Genomic DNA, 18,040 nt, shown 5'->3' on the forward strand with positions numbered 1-18,040 from the left:
TAAGCCCTAGATGGGGCAGAGGGCGATCATAGTGACTCTCCATCGCGTTCGGTCTTGAGCATCGTATTTCACCTCACTTTCACAAGTCTTACCGTCTTTGATTTATCTGAAACTGTACATTGGATTTGCGATTTGCGCGTGTCGTTGCGAGATGTCTTTGACCTTCAACGTTTTACACCCATGGATGAACAGATTTGTCATTGATATTATATCATGATATTAGTTACTTAGTCAACATCACTATGTTACATGACGAGAAATATTAATGGTAAAATTTGTGATATGTCAAAATATTCTTTGATGGTATTTTTTTTATAGAACAGGGGGCAAATGGGCAGGAGGCTCACCTGATGTTAAGTGATACCGCCGCCCATGGACACTCTCGATGCTAGAGTGCGTTGCTGGCCTTTTAAGAATTTGTACGCTCTTTTCTTGAAGGACCCTAAGTCGAATTGAATTGTAAATATCAAAGTATCTCCAAATAATCACGTCTCATCTTCATCAAGGAAGTACTCGCTTTAATAGAGATAGTTAGACACTAAGCGTTTTTTCCATCAGGGTAACGATATTATCATAAAACTTGAAACCATGCTGACGCTATGTGAATGCAAATATAATAACGGACGTAACAGACAAAGTTCATTAATATTCCATATGAAAAGTTAAAAGTACTTGCTAGTATAAGTGCGTAATCTTTTTTATCTGGGATTTCTCTATAACTATGCTATATAAAAGGTATAGAGAATCTTGAACAAGTAACGTTAGATACTGAAAATAATTATTAATAATCATTACTACAGTGTGACGAATACTTAAATGATCCTAATCCTTGGGATTGATTTGCTCCAGTTCAAACAATTTGTATTTAAAACTTGGCGATTGAAAAGAGTGGCGGACAGTTTCTTGCCAGTTCTTCTTACCCGCTCTACGCCATTAATTTGCGAACTGATTGTAAATTTAAATTTACAATTATTTTAATTTGTTTTTCTTGACGTTTATAAGTGCACATGTTTACCTATATGAATAAAGAGATTTGATTTGATACAGTATGGGTTATTAAATTTATTTAATTTAATTACAGCTTATGTCTGGTCAAATTTACGTAAAATACTATTCTTTATATTCTCGATCTATTCCTTTTTGAGTTATGGTAAGACATTTCTCATTCAAATTTAATTAATAAAAATATACAATTGCAGTTTGTTTAAATGCCATGACTATTAATGTGTCTTTAGGAGCTGGTTTCACCAACAATGACGTGTGTATAGTGATAACCTCAATTAAAATAAATAAATTGCATTCCAATAAATAACGATTATTCAATTAATTATGATTATACCAATTATTTTGCGCCCTGTTGCAACCACTCAATTTTGTGTAAAACCTACATAAAAAATTCATGACGTACACAGCCATTTTTATCTCCAAAAGCCCTTGACCTCCGAATAGTGAATGTGTTTTATTCGAGAACTATAGGGAAATAGGTGTTATACGGTTCAGTGAACAGCAATCGCCATCTTAACGATGCGGGCTTTTGCAGCGTGTTTTTTTTCTATGAACAAGTTCATGCAAGCTCAAAACAACAAACAAACAAACCTACTGTCTAGTTATTTTAACACTCTTAACATATTTAAGAAGTCAATCATTCTTAATTTAATTCTGATATTACCTAAAGAGCTTCCCTTTTAGGTAAAGTTTTTTTTTTGAAGTTTTAGAAATGAATTTAAATTTAAGAAGTCTTTACATGACAACTATATCAACAAATATTCAAATGACTTCAAATAAACAAACAAATATAATAATAACAATATATAAAAATAAAGTATGCCCTTAAGCAGATCTATTGACTTTTTAGTTATGTTTACGAGACAGTTACAACATTATAAAAAATCTTGTAATTAAATGAAATTACGCGTAGGAATTAACAATTAGACTCTTGGTCCAGACGCTAGGTCGAGTAAACGCCACACCGAGTCTCTTTTCCAAACGTCCAAGAGTTTTATTGCTATTTGAAATCGTCACATATTAAAATAAATTTGTATTTCTGACAAATGACAATATAACTAAACATTTGGGCATGTATATTGTATATATTATATTTGTGATTCGTAACTTTAAAGCCTTTATAAATAAATTACTTTTAAAAAGGGTTTTTGGACTTCTTATTATTTGACCTTTACTAACCAATGTCCCGTTTTGAGTCAAAAAATAAATCGTCACTTTATCTATTTGGGACTATGTATGTATAATGTGTATAATGATAGTCCCCAGTAAAAATAACATGTTGTTTGTAAAGTTGATTTTACGGATACATATTATACTGCAACAGGAATATTCTCTTTAAAATCTATAATACCCATTTTCCTTTTAAACTTGGATCGCATCATCGATCTAAGTCAGCTGTTATCTGAAGATTTGTGAAAAATCGCACCTTCCAAGTATCTACTTAACCAATTTTATCTAGTTTGCTATTTTTAGAAGACTAAAGTTCATACAGTTTCGTTTTGTATTTAAGAATAAATTCGTAAATTTATTTTCATATTTAGAATACTACCTCTTTATTGTAATATAATTTGCGCATTCTGTTGTCAATTGTAGTCTGTAAAAAATATTAAAAAATATACGAGTACTTTACGTTCTGTTTAAAAGATTTATTTTAAAAGATAGCACCTAGAACTCAATTATTAAAAATAAAGCTTATAAATACTATAAGTATTAATAGATTTATTACATTCTCACTGATAAACTATTAATTATCTATAAACTCGCGTTAAAACTAAATTGGTCACAGTCTAATCACTACCTCCTATGGTGATTGAACTTATTTAACATAAATAAGCAATAATAATAACAATAAAACATTTGTAAATTTAAAAGATCAGATTTAAAAATTGGAATAAATCGATCCGAAAACCCACGAATGCAAATTATTTATTTATTTATTAACACTTTGTTACATTACAATATAAAAATTGAACATAATTAAATGAAGAGGAAAGCAACTGGCGGCCTTATCTCTTTCGAGTTATCTCTGCCAGGCAACCACTGTAAGGAAAAAAAATGTATTAAATTACATAAGGAAGCCAAGAAGTGCAAAAACACATATGTATTACAAATAGGAAGAAAAGAAACACTAAATAGGGATAAAAATCAAAATAATCTGATACATGATACATCATGTGGATACGATGTGAATAGGTAATGTTTGTACAGAAGATATTTAAAGGAAGATAAAGAAGGAAATTATTTTCCAAGCCTAAAAAAATAGACAAAAAGAACCATCATGAATAAATCGTACTAGACTTCGTTTTTTATATCGACGATTAAAGATAGAAATAAAAAATAATAAAAGCATTTCGTTGACAAGTAAATGTTCGTGTCCGAAGATGAGCAACGATTTACGTTGGATTAACGCCAATTTTCTAAAAGTTTGCGGAAAATATAACGTATTTTTTGCTGTCAAACCGCACATTAACAGACGATGTTCAGTTAATATTTGTCGTTTCCGACAAAGTGCTTGATAATAAATAGCTTCATTCGTTTTAGGAATTAAACATAGCTTATAATAATATATAAGGTTATAATCGAGTCGTTTCAATGCTGTAAAGCTTGCGAGCCAGTGGACTGTTAATTATGTGTTTAAGGGTATGTTTCACTATGTATGGATAAAGTACCAAATAGCTATGAAACAAATTCGGACGTCGAGGCAGAATACGAAATTCCACCCGTATCACCTCGACGTCCGCCGTTCCACAACTGCACGTTTTTCCAGGCAGTTTTTGCCGCGCACCACCACTCTGTGGAACCAGCTGCCAACTGAAGTATTTCCGAACCAATTCGACTTAGGGTCCTTCAAGAAAAGAGCGTACCAATTCTTAAAAGGCCGGCAACGCACTCGCGAGCCCTCTGGCATTGAGGGTGTCCATGGGCGGCGGTATCACTTAACATCAGGTGAGCCTCCTGCCCGTTTGCCCCCTGTTCTATAAAAAAAAATAATAATAATAATAAATTATTCGGAAGATAAAAGTTCTGAGTAAGAAACTTTGCGTTTCATGACGAACAGCGCTATCTGACAGTCGTGAAACGCAACAATAATAATCCTACCAATAAGTAATAAATAGTTTATTTTAAACTTAATCGGACATTGTGAAACAAACCCTAAATTTATATGTATTAAATATCAGTGTATCCGTATAGTACATAATGTATGTATAAACAAGCTGCACAAGATAACTAAATATATGATTATTATTAAACAACTAGCAGACTCGGCCAAGCGTTGCTGTGGCTAAGGTTGGAGAACTTATGTGAAAGGTAGATAGCTGTCTGTGTCTGTGAAACATTGGTAACACAGCGCCATCTGTTAAAATTGTATCAAAAAATAAACAAATAATTTGCAATAAAATATAATTAAAGATCTAAGCTATCCTATCTCTTATGTTGGACCAGACTGCTCACGGTGTGCCAATTTAATTTAAAATCGGTTAAGTAGTTTAGGAGTCCGTCGTGGACAAACATCAGGCGATTTATATATATTAAGAAGAAGATATCATAAATACTACTTACAACTGAAACTGAATAACACATTCATATTATTCTTGTGAGCTGTTAGTGTATCGCACCCCGGTGTTTTTTTTTTTATAGAACCGGGGGCAAACGGGCAGGAGGCTCACCCGATGTTAAGTGATACCGCCGCCCATGGACACTCTCAATGCCAGAGGGCTCGCGAGTGCATTGCCGACCTTTTAAGAATTGGTACGCTCTTTTCTTGAAGGACCGTAAGTCGAATTGATTAAAATTTTGAACATCACGTGGCCCGTGTCAGCAGTTGGTCAATGTTCTAATGATATCTTGACAAATGCTTTGATGCTTTCTGGTATATTCGTAATAACGACCCACAATGGGACCTTAATGAAAAGGAGATTGCCAGTTACTTGGTGCAGTAATATGGGGAACAAAAAACAATAGAACACTGTAACACTTAAATTACTTATTATTAATAATTAGGATTTTTTTCAAATGTCCAACGATGTATCGGTAAAGAAACATTTGTATGTACATATATTTTATACGACGTTCTTTAACAGCGACTACTGAAGATAACATCAGTGCTATGCGACGCATGATAGAGGAAGATAAGAGAGTGACCTATCAGCAGATACAGGCAAGCCTAGGCATTATGTATGAGATAAGTTCAAAAAATATTATACAAACATTTAGGCGTTAGGAAGCTTTGGACCAGGTGGATTCCCCATACTTTAACCGATGACCAGAAACACTTTCGCATGGACTGGTGTCGCCAAATGTTAGATAAGTACAACGGCGGGGACTAAAATGATGTATTAGTACGTCGTCACAGGTAATGCAAGCCTGGTATATTACTACGAACCCGAAACCAAAAGACAATCAGCTCAGTGGGTGTTTCCTTTCGAGGATCGGCCAACTAAAGAAGAAGAAAGTAAAGAAAAAAAGAGGGAAAGATACAAAAGAAGTAAAGAAAGGAAGATGTTAAGGAAAAAAGATGATGCCTCATGCCTTTGGTCGGAAAGGTCATTTCGCGACAGTTGTGCTAGGAGATGGAAGGACTGTTGCAGACTTGTATTTCAATCGCTGTTTGCCTGTTGTCTTCGAAAAAATCGACAGCCGCGCCCTCGAAGCAGGATCCTCCTTCATCACGCTTCAGCGCACTCCGCAAAACGAACTGTTGATGATAAAATTCAAGGTATTCGTTTTACGAGCGTACGAAAATAACACAGAAAAGACCCCTACGGAAGATTGGGCCCACTGTTTTTGTCAGTGGTTCCATCGAATGCCACGATGTGTCGAGAGGAACGGAGATTACTTTGAAATACAATAAAAGTATTGGCAACTTTCAACAACTTTTCTAAATATTTTCAGTATTTCCTAGGTATCACTGGTAGGTACTTGGTACAATCTCTATGTAGGAAACCGCTAGACAAAAACTTATATCCAAAAAGTGCTTTGATATGTTTGGGAAGAGCATCCAAAATAATTTGAGTAAGGATCCCAAAGCGTTGTGGTCATATCTGAGAAATAAACGCCAATGTAGCCCAGACTACCCTAACACAATTATTCTCAGAGATGAAGCAGAAGCTTGCGAAGGGTTCAACAAATTTTTAAAAGCTCAACTTCCAGATAATAATTACAATCTTCAACACCTCGCTGAATCAGATGATACAGGCAACCAAGTAATACTGACCAAGGATGAAGTCTGTAGAGAGTTGAATCTTTAAATATTAATAAAGGTTCGGGCAGTGATGGAATACCTTCAATATTTCTACAAAAATGCTATAGACAACTCTCAAAACCTTTGACAAATATATTTAATCAGTCGCTTAATATATTCTGTAGTTTACCATCCAAATGGATGCCCACATCGTACCGATACACAAAAAAGGATCTAGAAATAAAATAGAACATTATCGACCAATTTCGATTCTAAATTCGTTTGGTAAAGGCAAACCCAACTATTCCAGATTCTTCGGTCTAATACCAACTATAACTAAGAATATTGTTGAATGAGTAGCTGTAGGAATATTTCTATTAAAAAAGATCATAAACGAGGATTTAATTAAAAAAAGAATATAGAAATTAATCATTAAATATATTGATTTTAATAAAAAAGTTATTAAACTAAGACTGTATGTATACTGACTGTACGGCCAGTACTTATAATATATTATACTATGACTAACAAACTGTTGAACATATGTTAATATCTAATTTAAACGGATAAAGTTTGGCGAGCCAACCCCAACCTTAATAGGTCGATGGAGACGACAATGAGGCAAAATGATTATAATATGCTACGGTATTTCATATTTTACTACTACGTATAACTACTGCTTATACATAAAATGGCTTCGAAATCTATACAAAATCCAATAATTGGTTGTCAGTGCATTCTGTCCAAAGGTTTTATAACACAGTCTAAGAACCAAAACTACTTTATTAAAACATTTAAACCTAGTTATTTATAAATAAGTTATAATAATCGGTGATGTTACTGTATTCTCATTTTATAAAATTATTTTATTGTTCTGAAATTCTCAATAATACAATGTTTACATGGTCTGTGATTTCGATGTTCATAGACGAAATATATAATGAAAACTAGCTGCCTCCTCGAACTTCGTTTCTCCTTAATGAGATTTTACTGAGCCTACCCGTTTAGTACATATCAACACGAAACATTTTGCTATGCTATCCCAGCGACTGTTTTCCGGAATGAAATCTTTTTAGGTTGTTCTGTGAATTTTTCTCTTTATAAACCGCAGAATTCACAACATAAGTTTTTAATAATGAAATTAAAGATAGGGGGTTCATTGTAAAGGGTTGAAAATTCAGGGTTATATGTATTTACTGATGCTGTATCATGAAAAAATTAAAAAAAAATATATTTATCTAAAATTGTAATTAAGTAAGTGTAAGTTTATCCATACATTTTTCATAAATAGGAAATAGTATTTAATCGTGTTATTACTCATATTTGTGTTGTCTGTGCTGTCTTTAAACTAACAATAACTATTTTTTGTTTAGGTGCATTATTATTATTTTCACCGATCAATCCCCTTCGTGCCTTCTCCATCTACACGACGCTGGCGAAGTACCTTGTGCACAGTTGGCATAAATAAAAGCCATATTAAAAAAATGCTATTGTCCAAAGTCAATGACTGTTGAAAGAAAATTCGGAAAAGCGCGGGAAAGTTCGAACAACAAGGGCGCCTTTTTTTAAAAAAAATTAAGTTAAAATAATACAAATTGTTATTGTTGTAAGTTTTATTTACTCAAAAAGTGTGATTGTTGCCGCGATGTCCCGCGGTAGAAAAAGGCGTAAAAAAAAAAGGAAGATTTCGAGGGAGACTCTGAGGAACGCGCTGCGGTGCGGGACTCTGAAACTGACTCCATAATTTCCGAGGAAGATGTAGATAAGTATATCCCATTTAAATTACCTAACTACGTCCGTTTCTATCCTGAAGATGGTGGCAATTTCGAATATATTGTATTTCTAGAAAGTTCTGACAGAGACAAACCAATTGGCTCGAGAGACATGATGTCTCTCGCCAACGCAATAAAAAGATACAACAAAGGCGTAAAACAATTAAAAAGGATTAATAAAACAAAAGTAGGAGTGATTTTCGAGAGACCAGCTTTGGCTTATGCAGCTCCTAGCAATAAAAAGTTCCTGGATAACCACAAACTACGCTAGTATACCAGCCGCAACTGAAACAACTGGCGTTATTAGTCACGTGCCTATAGATCTATCAAACAAACAGATTTACAGCGCTCTGACCAGCACAAAAAATATAGTCTCGATCAGACGCTTCATGCGTAGGACTAACGAGAACAGTAACATCAAATATGAACCTTTTTTTTTTTTTTTTTTTATTCGAGGTGGAAATGCATTTGCGCATCCCCTGTCCTAGAAAGTTGCAGGGGTATGTGAGACTCGACCCACACCAAAATCTCTGCTATTCAGAGACTGGGTGAACAATACCCACTAAAAACACCTCGACAAATACCTACAAAGCCGCGTTACAGAGGCTCCGGGTTCGCTATCGCATTCTACCGGGACCATCAAATATGAACCTACAAAAACTGTGTCCATCACATTCTCTTGTCCAAACTTACCTGAGAGTGTTGACTTCAATAGTTGGAGATTTGAAGTTCGTGCCTACATACCTCCAGTAAAACAGTGCCTCCGTTGCTTGAGATATGGTCACATTGCCAAATTTTGTAAAAACGCTGAAAGATGCTCCATCTGTGGAGAAGGTCACAACTTTAAATCTTGCAATGTTAACCCCAAAGAGGCCTCTTGTTGCCATTGTAAAGGGAACCATATTTCAATATCTTCTATATGTCCTATCAAAAAAGAAAAAATTCAGCAAAATAAAGATACATTTCAAAATAAAAGTTATGCACAAGCTCTTAATAGCACTAATTTTCCCTCACATAGTAAAACAGACCAATTCCTTTCATTACTCAATTCAGAAATAATACTTAAAACCATTACTGAATCACTTGTTAAATTAATCACCCTCAACAGGACCAATGAATCCAAAATTTGCTCTGAAACCATAAAAGATGTTTTAAAAGATTCTTTCAAAAAGCAGAATAGTAAACAATCTTTAATTATATCCTAATGGATACTTTAAATATAGTACAGTGGAATGCTCAGATTATATTGCACAATCAACATATTTTCAATCATTTTCTTTTGGATAATGATATTCATGTGGCCATTCTTTGCGAGACTTGGCTTAAACCTCATCATAAATTTAAATTGCGTAATTTCGATGTAGTAAGACTAGACTCAGGAAACTCTCACAATGGTGTAGCCATACTTGTACATAGATCTATCTCTTACTCTAATGTAAATACTGTTTATGATAATTCTCTTCAAAATATAGCTATTAAAATTAAATATTCAAATTGCAAGGAATTAACTATTGTAAGCCTTTACAGCCCAGGTAATTGCAGCCCTCTTTTTTCACCACATAAACTGAATAATTTAATTAAAAGCCTCCCTGAACCAATTTTCTTGGCGGGGGATTTTAACTGCCATAATATAGTTTGGGGAATATTTTTTTTAGTTTTTTAGTTTTAATAATTCTTAATCTATAGATATACCTGATAGTAATCCTCTCCCTTCTTCTTGTAATTTAAAATTAGTTGATTGGGATCTATATTCCACTAAAGTTGATTTGTTATTACATAATTTATCCGTAAATACTCAAGATCCTATTTTAACATACTGGGGCTTCTAAACGGGCCATGTTTTTCTGCAATTGATGGCTGCACTATTGGCAATTATTTGTCCGGCCATCACAAAAATGTTTTAATGCAGATGATGACCGAGCAATCTATGGCCGGGCCATGTGTTGCAATATGTCAGCAATAGTATGGCCCATGATGCAGACTCCTAAACGGGCCACACATACCGGCAACAATGGCTGATGAAATCACACTTGTCGCAGCAGCTTATATTAATTTTAAAAGAACAGAAAAAGAAGAGATTGAGGATTCGACCTTATTTAAATAGGCGTGAAACTGTAGACAATTTGAGTCTAGCAGTAATAAGCCTTGATAATAAATTATTCAAGAACTTGGCTAGAATTTCAAAAGGCGACTTTGACTTTCTCTTAAACAAAATTGGACCAAAAATAAAAAGAAATGATACAAACATGAGAACAGCAATGTTGAACCTGTTTCATCGCCATCACGAGATTTGCGATAACTCGCGGTTTTTGGCAACAGGAGATTCATTTAAAAGTTTTATGTACCTGTTCCGAGTGTTAGATTTCAACTTTTATACAAGAGGTGTGTACAGCTATTATAGAAGGATTAAAATAATACATCAAGGTAAGTTAACATAGGTTTATTAAATATGTTACCCATAGGTAGTAACTATTATGTACTTTTTAAATTTAATAATAATAGGTATCTAGTAGCAGCATATTCGTTTTTATTTTCGCCAGCATCGCGTATAATATTTTGAGCCTTTTAGTACGTGGTTTTGGAGTAGTATCGACGGCTTCCAAAGTGTCGGTTGTTTCTGATTCTACGACTTCACGTGGGTCAACACTGATGTCAGTATGTAGTTTCAGTCGCCTGTGAATGCATAAAATTTTTAGTATATCTTTAAGCCTTTCAGATGCCGTCAGGAGTAACAGAATGGAAACAAGTTGCAAAAGATTTCGAGGGAAGAAGTTCAATTTATCAATCGATATGATACATACGTAATACAGAGATATGTACATTTATAATGACTAAAATACTTTATTAAAGATACTTACGTTAGAAGTTTTCATTTTCACTATGTGATCCTATATTCGTGGTATTTTGAGTAAAGAGAAACGATATCGCATCTTAAGCAAACCACTTTACTGTTTTACCGCCAGCACTACCACTTTTCTTCTTTTTCTCCTCATTATTTGCGTAAGTTCTTAGGCTTCTGAATTTTTTGTAAGCCTCGTTACTTGTTATGCCAAACTTTTCAGTGATTTCATTCCATGCATCTTTTTTAGAATTTCTATCTTTGTATGAGCCGGTTTTTATATCCCACAACTCGGGGTGCAAATGTATTTCTTCAATAAAATCAGTAATTGTCTTGTTAGACCAGTAACCATTTTTACGTAGTTGTCAAAATGCAGCTGATCGCAAAACACAGAATATAGCAACAGGCACACTTCACTCATAGCAAACTTCATGTCGCGTAGAAAAGGATACACTATGCCACAAAGAGAGTGACTGAAACAACAATAGAACTGGCTGTGCAATATTGCAGTTGAATTCGATAGCCTAGCGATCGTTCGGCAACCCATCGGAGCAATATCGGCCATAAGTGGCTACACAAAACATGTTTGGCTATATGGCCGGGACATTACTGCAACATTGCATAGTGTGGCTGACATTGTTTGCAATGTTGCCGGGCCATGTGTTGCAGCCATCAATTGCAGCAAAACATGGCCCGTTTAGAAGCGCCATACAACAATCTTATTAAATGCTTAAACAGGGCTCTATCGGAATCTCTTCCTTTCTCTTCATCTAGTCATAATAATTCTCGTTTAAAACCAAACACAAAAACAAAAAGAAATCCACTTCCATGTTGGAATTCAAATTGTTTTAAAGCTCTCACAGATAGTAAAAATGCATACTTACAATTCAAAGAAGACCCAACTGAAGAGAATTATATAAACTTTAAAAAGGTTCAAGCTAAGAAGAAATACATAATTAGATCTGAAAGAAGATTAAGTTGGAACCAATTATGTGAATCCTTTTCAGAACTACACCTATTTCAATTATTTGGTCACATATGCGTAAATTTAACAAAACTTACTCACCTTCGTCTGTGTTTGATAACAATTATGATTGGATTATTCATTACCTCAAAAAATACACTCCAGATACTGTTGAGCCAGCATCCCACTTTGACAATCAAGATTGGTCTTGCCCTAATCACAGATACTTTTTGGAACCATTTTCATTTGCCGAATTAATGTCAGCAATATCATCTAGAAGAGACACAACAGCCGGTTTAGATGGTATTCCATATAAAATGCTAAAGCACTTATTGATTCAATACAAATCAGTACTTTTAAAAGTTTTTAATCGTCTTTGGGAACAAACTTTGATCCCAGACGATTGGAAGATTAATTGTTTAGTGCCCATATTAAAACCTAATAAAGAGAAATTTCATTTTAATTCATATAGACCTATTGCTTTGACTTCTTATGTGGGGAAAATATTTGAACAACTATTGAAACAAAGATTAGAACATTTCATAGAATTAAATAAAATATTACCTTCTAATCAATTTGGGTTTAGAAAGGGCAGATCTTCTAGAGAGAGTATTGCCCATTTACATTTGGACATCTTTCAAGCATTCAAATCCAATAATGTTTTGGCCAGTGTATTTTTTGATGTAGTAGGGGCTTTCAATAACGTAAATCATCATATTCTGTCTTCAGAGCTTGTTTCCATTGGTCTGCCTGTAAAGGTTGTGCAATGGATATTTGAGTTCTTACATGGTAGAAAAGTTTATGTTAAATATCATAACAGGCTTATAGGCCCACATTTCTCCTATAAAGGCACCTGCCAAGGCAGTATTTTAAGTCCTTTAATCTTTACACTGTATATTCACAAACTTAACTTAATTTTAGGTCCCAAAGTAACTAACTTACAATTTGCAGATGATTTAGTGGTATATTACTCTGATGCCAACTCTAAGAATATGGCTCCCATATTAAATTCTAGTTTAAAAAATTTACATACCTATTTTAATTATCTTGCCTTAGACATAAGTATAGAGAAATCCAAAGTATTAGTATTCAATAAAGGAAGGCCTTTTCAGGTCAAATTATATTATGATAGTACAGAACTCCCAGCTGTAACCAAAGCTAAGTTCTTGGGTGTGTTGTTTCTTAACAATGTATCCTGGGGTAAATATGTTGATTGTGTAACTGACAGAGCTACAAAGGCACTGAATATTTTGAGGTCTCTTGCTGGAACATACTGGGGCTCTGATCCTAAAATTCTTTTAACTCTATACAAATCTCTTGTTCGTAGCCACTTTGAATACAGTTTCTTTTGTTTTGCTTCAAATAACCAACTGCTTCACAAATTGGATGTCATTCAAAATCATAGTCTTCGACTTATCACTGGGGCAATGAGAACAACTCCCATAAATTCACTCCAAGTTGAATACAACACTCCTCCACTATACTTAATGTTTCAATATTTAAAAAGGAGATTTTTGCTAAAATTACTTTCTATTAATAATCACTCCCTTATTAACAAACTTACACATCTGAACAATAGTTTGCATATGAATTCCCCTTTATCAAGCAACTATCCCTTTCTTTTGCATGAGCTCCCCTTTTTGTTAAATTTGGTCAATCAGCACAACATCTTTAAATCAGATAACTGGGTTTGCTATACTAAGAGCTATGAAAGTATTATGCATAACATAAGCATAGTTATAGACAATAAACTGAGAGATCGACACGAAATCTATAATGTTATATCTCAATATCCCAATTATAAACACATTTACACAGATGGCTCAAAAAAGGAAGATAAGGTTTCAATGGCATTCTATATACCAAGTTTGAAGTTTGGACGAGGTACTAAACTAAATGAAAATTTGAGCATATTTTCTGCAGAAGCTCTTGCTATTGTTTCTGCATTACGATTCATTGAAGATCGTTCGGAAAGATATTGGTTAATCATCACAGACAGCATGAGTGTTCTAAAAGCTCTACAAAATCATCAATTCAGTGCTAAGTCAAGCTATATTATCACAGAAATAAGATACTTATTGTATATGCTATTTAAAAGAAATTACAGTGTGGAATTCTTATGGACGCCCTCGCATATAGGAGTCGCAGGCAACGAGCATGTGGATTTCCTTGCACGTGCGATTGTCGACAGTGACAGCGCCCAGCGGTAGCGCTGCTGACAATGTTGCCATTCCGTACACTGATTTACTACCACTTCTAAAGTCAAAACTTAATCAGGATTGGAAAGATCTTTGGCAAGAAAGTTTAGCGAGAAAAGGCACTTGGTATGCTGCAATCAACCAAGATATTGGAATGCCATGATTGCCATGGTTTTGTAAATCCAGCAATTACAAAAGCAGAAGATTTTATACAACACTATGCCGCCTTAGATTCGGACATTGCAGATTTAATTCACATTTACACCGCATGCGCATTATTATGTCTCCCTCCTGTTCGTATTGCAATTCAGACGTCGATCAAACTTTAGACCACATATTTTTCGAATGCTCTGAATTCCATATCCAACGCCTATGTTTATCATCAAATCTGTTAAACTATCATATAAGACCTGAAAATATTCCGCGCTGTATTCAAGACTTGCTTATGAAACATGATATATATGATACTATTTATGAATTTATTTCTAATACGGTTCAAGAAATTTAAAAGGATTGTACTCCTAGGATTGACTAATTGGTTTGAATGGACATATTTTTAGATTTATCTTAAGATCGGATTTGAAACAAGCACCTGAAAATTTAATAATTTTTACTTGGATTCTACTATTATTGCTTATGGATTTGACTTCGACCAATTCAAAACGTCGAAAAAGTGATTTTAGGCTTATAAGATCGAGATTAATAAGACATGACAACAATAAGACAAGTCATGGCTTCGGCCTTACGATGAAGAAAAATGAAGACGTGGCTTTGGCCTTTGAAACTACCAAAATTTTCCAATTATTACCAAAAATAAGACCTGGCTGTATGGACTAAAGTCCTTTGCCTTTCCCATTAGGGATAAATTGAAAAAAAAAAAATGAAAGAAAATTCAAAAACTCATTTCACACAGAAGTCGCCATTAAAAGCGGAGTGAAAACTCATTTCTTTCCTGTTGAATGTTTAATTGAATAAGAGATTGTATATTGTCGAATTCAGTGTTATTAATTATTCAATAATAATTAAACAATGGCCCGCGAAGAAAGTGGTGTCGCTAGAGTTTTAGAAAAACTCGAAGCATCTGTTAATGCGGGTCAATACTATGAAGCACATCAAATGTACAGAACTCTATATTTTAGGTACGTAGTTAACTGTTAAATAGTTTTGTTACTGATGGAGTTGATTTATTTAACTGCTGTTTCTAATTCGTAGGTACTTAAATCAAAAGAAGTACGATGATTTGCTACAATTGTTACACAGTGGTGCAAACATATTGTTAGAATGTGATCAACAAGGTAGTGGTATAGATTTGGCGATACTTCTTTTAGATGTACTCACAAAATCTTACATAAAACCATGTGAAGAATGGATTAAAAAAATTGCTCAACTCATTGCTAAGATGAAACCAAATGTGGTGGAGAGGGAAACCTTTTTAATTAATGCAGTAAAGTGGTCAATGGATAAAAATAAGAGAGGCCATCCTTTACTCCACAGGGTAAATATTTAGTTTTAAATGTGGTATTGTGATTTTGTATAGATGATTACACAAATTGAGATTATACTGGTGTCTATCTACAATATACTTAAAAAAGAGATCAGTGGGGCTATAATCTCTTTAGGTCTTGGCCTCAGATTTCTGAACCTGTTTCATGATCATTGATCAGGCTAGTGCCTGACACACTTTGTCGACTTTTTGCATCTAAGTCATGTCGGTTTCCTCACAATGTTTTCCTTCACTGTTAGAGCAAATGTTAAATACGCCCACTAAAACCTATGACCAAAGGTATGAGAATTGCACGCTGAAGCCACTAGGCCAACACTGCTGAACCATATACATAACTTTCCTAAAAAGGTGAATGTAATTCACATAACAATGGTCAATTTCTTTTGAGTTATTGGTATAGTTAGGACAACAGCATCTCTTAGTTTTAATAGTCTCAATTCCATAAACCATATGCACCATCAATGTACCTTTTTTTGTACTTTTTCAACCTCCTTCCACTTTTAATACATGACACATATCAATATTTTCTTAAATTATATTTTGAGGAAATTTTCAGAGTATTGCAGAAGTGTACTGGCAAGAAAAGAAGTTATCAACTGCTTATAGGCTTTTTTTACATTCAAATGATGGTGTTGCTTTTGCTACCAAATTGATAGAATTACATACTACCAAAGGATCAAAGTCAGAAATTGCTATGTTTATAGCTCAGGCAGTGCTGCAAATTCTTTGTTTGAAAAATAAGGAAATGGCCCATGAGGCTTTCAAGACATATACAAGATGTCATCCAAATTTGCATGAAAGTGCCCCACCATTTCCATATCCACTACTAAATTTTTTATACTTGCTTCTTAAAGTTATTGATCAGTAAGTTGCAGTTTTCTTAAACATTTGATAGCTTTTAAAATATTAAAGCAATATGCAAATATGTCAAAACAATTTAAAATTGTATTTTTCATTTCAGTGGAGATGCTATGAAATTTTTAATGCTACGTAAAAGTTATTATAAATTTCTAAAGCGTGACCCTCGCTTCTTTGGGTATTTGGACAATATTGGCCGTGTCTGGTTTGGAATTTCTGCCCCAGAGAACCGTAGAGACCTTATCTCAATGATAAGTGCCATTATAATTAAAGTCAATGCTCGGCCAGATAGAAAGCTCAGATGAACATGGCAGCAAGTTGGCAAACAAACCGCAAGTCCCTGGCTTAGATTAAACTTTGTTTTATGATAGTCTGTTTTTGTGTATCTAGTTATGATGGTGAAAATTTGTTTACCCATCAAAATTCAATTTAAAATAATTGAAATATTAAAGCAAGCAACTACATCTGATGTTTTTTAAATAATTTCCTATACTTACATCTTACAAATAATAATCCATTTATAAGGTTTTGAGCTCATAAACCATTTTTTTTTACTTAACTTGTATAATGTTAAGTTGTGTTAGCCTTTAATCATATCAAAATTAATAAAAGAACTTGAGTTTTTGACACGAAATTTGATACCAAAATAATTTTGCCATAGTTTGAGTCTCATGTAAAAAAAGTGTAAGTGGCCAGCTACTCGCCTCTTAAATTAAAAGTGCCTAAGCAGGGGCCATGCGTATAAAAGAAGGGATGATGACCCATCCCTGCAAGTACTGGACCCAATCTGCGCTAGCTATTTGTAAAAGCGTATGGGCCGGTCTGTGAAAGAGGCTGTGTCAAGTGTGGCTAATCTATCAACAATTATTTGTAAATCAGACATGCGTATAAGATATATTTTTATTTATTTTATTAGTTTTATATCCTTAACAGTTCCCATCTCATACACACATTAGACAATTTAACATAAGTCTTCCTATCCAGCCATTTCACATCACACATCAATTTCCTGACAGAATGTATCAGCAAATTTATTACAGATTGCCTGCGTGTTTAGTTATGTTATTTAAGATAAGGTTATCCAAAGACTGTTTTTTTATTTATACCCAATAACTCATTATTTTTATCCCAAACTTTTTTAATATTATTATTACAATCTAAATGGCTTTTTGACATTTCTTTCTATATCTAGTATAAATTAGTCTGTTTATCATATTCTTAGGATCGCTACACCATACTTTGAATAATGTATCTTTTTCAATAACCATATTTTTAAATGTGTTTTTTAAGTTAAGTCCCTGTTTCCATTCATACTTTTCACTTTATAAAATTGGTTGTAAATGTCTCTAAATAAATTTGATAGCTCTTTGTATAATTTAAATCGGCAACTATATGTAAGAGATAATCGAAGTTGGTGGAGAGAAATTTTTCTCTCACTAATCTATTATTAAGCACACGGCGGCGGCGCTGGCCTGCGAAAACGGCGGGCACAGCGCGTGATTCACACACCTCGCCCGAGCTACATTCGGGGTCTGTTTGCATTGTACAGATGCCGCGACCAAATAATGATCAGATATTTTATGTTTTATTACAGCAGAATCGATTAATGCTGAGGATGATTTAATAAATATATGGTTCAAACATAATTCGACTACATTTATACTAAAATTACTCTTGTCGTCACGTCTTTATTACATTTTCATAACATTTTACATATT

General features: G+C 33.9%; 1 protein-coding gene and 1 long non-coding RNA gene across 3 annotated transcripts; one reads left to right on the plus strand and one right to left on the minus strand.

Moving 5' to 3' along the window:
* Nucleotides 1-10,405: 10,405 nt before the first annotated feature.
* On the minus strand, nt 10,406-13,960 carry LOC111002448. 2 transcript variants are annotated; one of them, XR_006750704.1, is made up of 5 exons: nt 13,868-13,960; nt 12,796-13,780; nt 12,327-12,512; nt 10,818-12,035; nt 10,406-10,632 (listed from the first exon to the last, which is right to left on the minus strand). It is a non-coding gene; the product is annotated as an uncharacterized LOC111002448 (long non-coding RNA). The 2 variants fall into 2 exon arrangements; XR_006750703.1 differs by having other exon boundaries at nt 12,796-13,960.
* An 892-nt stretch (nt 13,961-14,852) lies between these two features.
* LOC110999956 (Golgi to ER traffic protein 4 homolog) lies at nt 14,853-16,786 on the plus strand. Its single transcript, XM_022269250.2, has 4 exons — nt 14,853-15,099; nt 15,173-15,455; nt 16,021-16,328; nt 16,426-16,786. Exons 1-4 carry the CDS (start codon nt 14,990-14,992, stop codon nt 16,625-16,627), a joined length of 903 nt encoding a protein of 300 aa, XP_022124942.2. The 5' UTR covers nt 14,853-14,989; the 3' UTR covers nt 16,628-16,786.
* The last annotated feature ends 1,254 nt before the right edge of the window (nt 16,787-18,040 follow it).

Source organism: Pieris rapae, chromosome 15, assembly GCF_905147795.1.
Source record: "Pieris rapae chromosome 15, ilPieRapa1.1, whole genome shotgun sequence".
Taxonomy (NCBI): Eukaryota; Metazoa; Arthropoda; class Insecta; order Lepidoptera; family Pieridae; genus Pieris; species Pieris rapae.

Coding starts and splice junctions, on each gene's coding strand:
- LOC110999956 (XM_022269250.2), top strand. CDS start 14,990: ATGGCCCGCGAAGAAAGTGGTGTCGCTAGAGTTTTAGAAAAACTCGAA. Junction 15,456..16,020: donor GCCATCCTTTACTCCACAGG/GTAAATATTTAG, acceptor GGAAATTTTCAG/AGTATTGCAGAAGTGTACTG. Junction 16,329..16,425: donor CTTCTTAAAGTTATTGATCA/GTAAGTTGCAGT, acceptor TTTTCATTTCAG/TGGAGATGCTATGAAATTTT.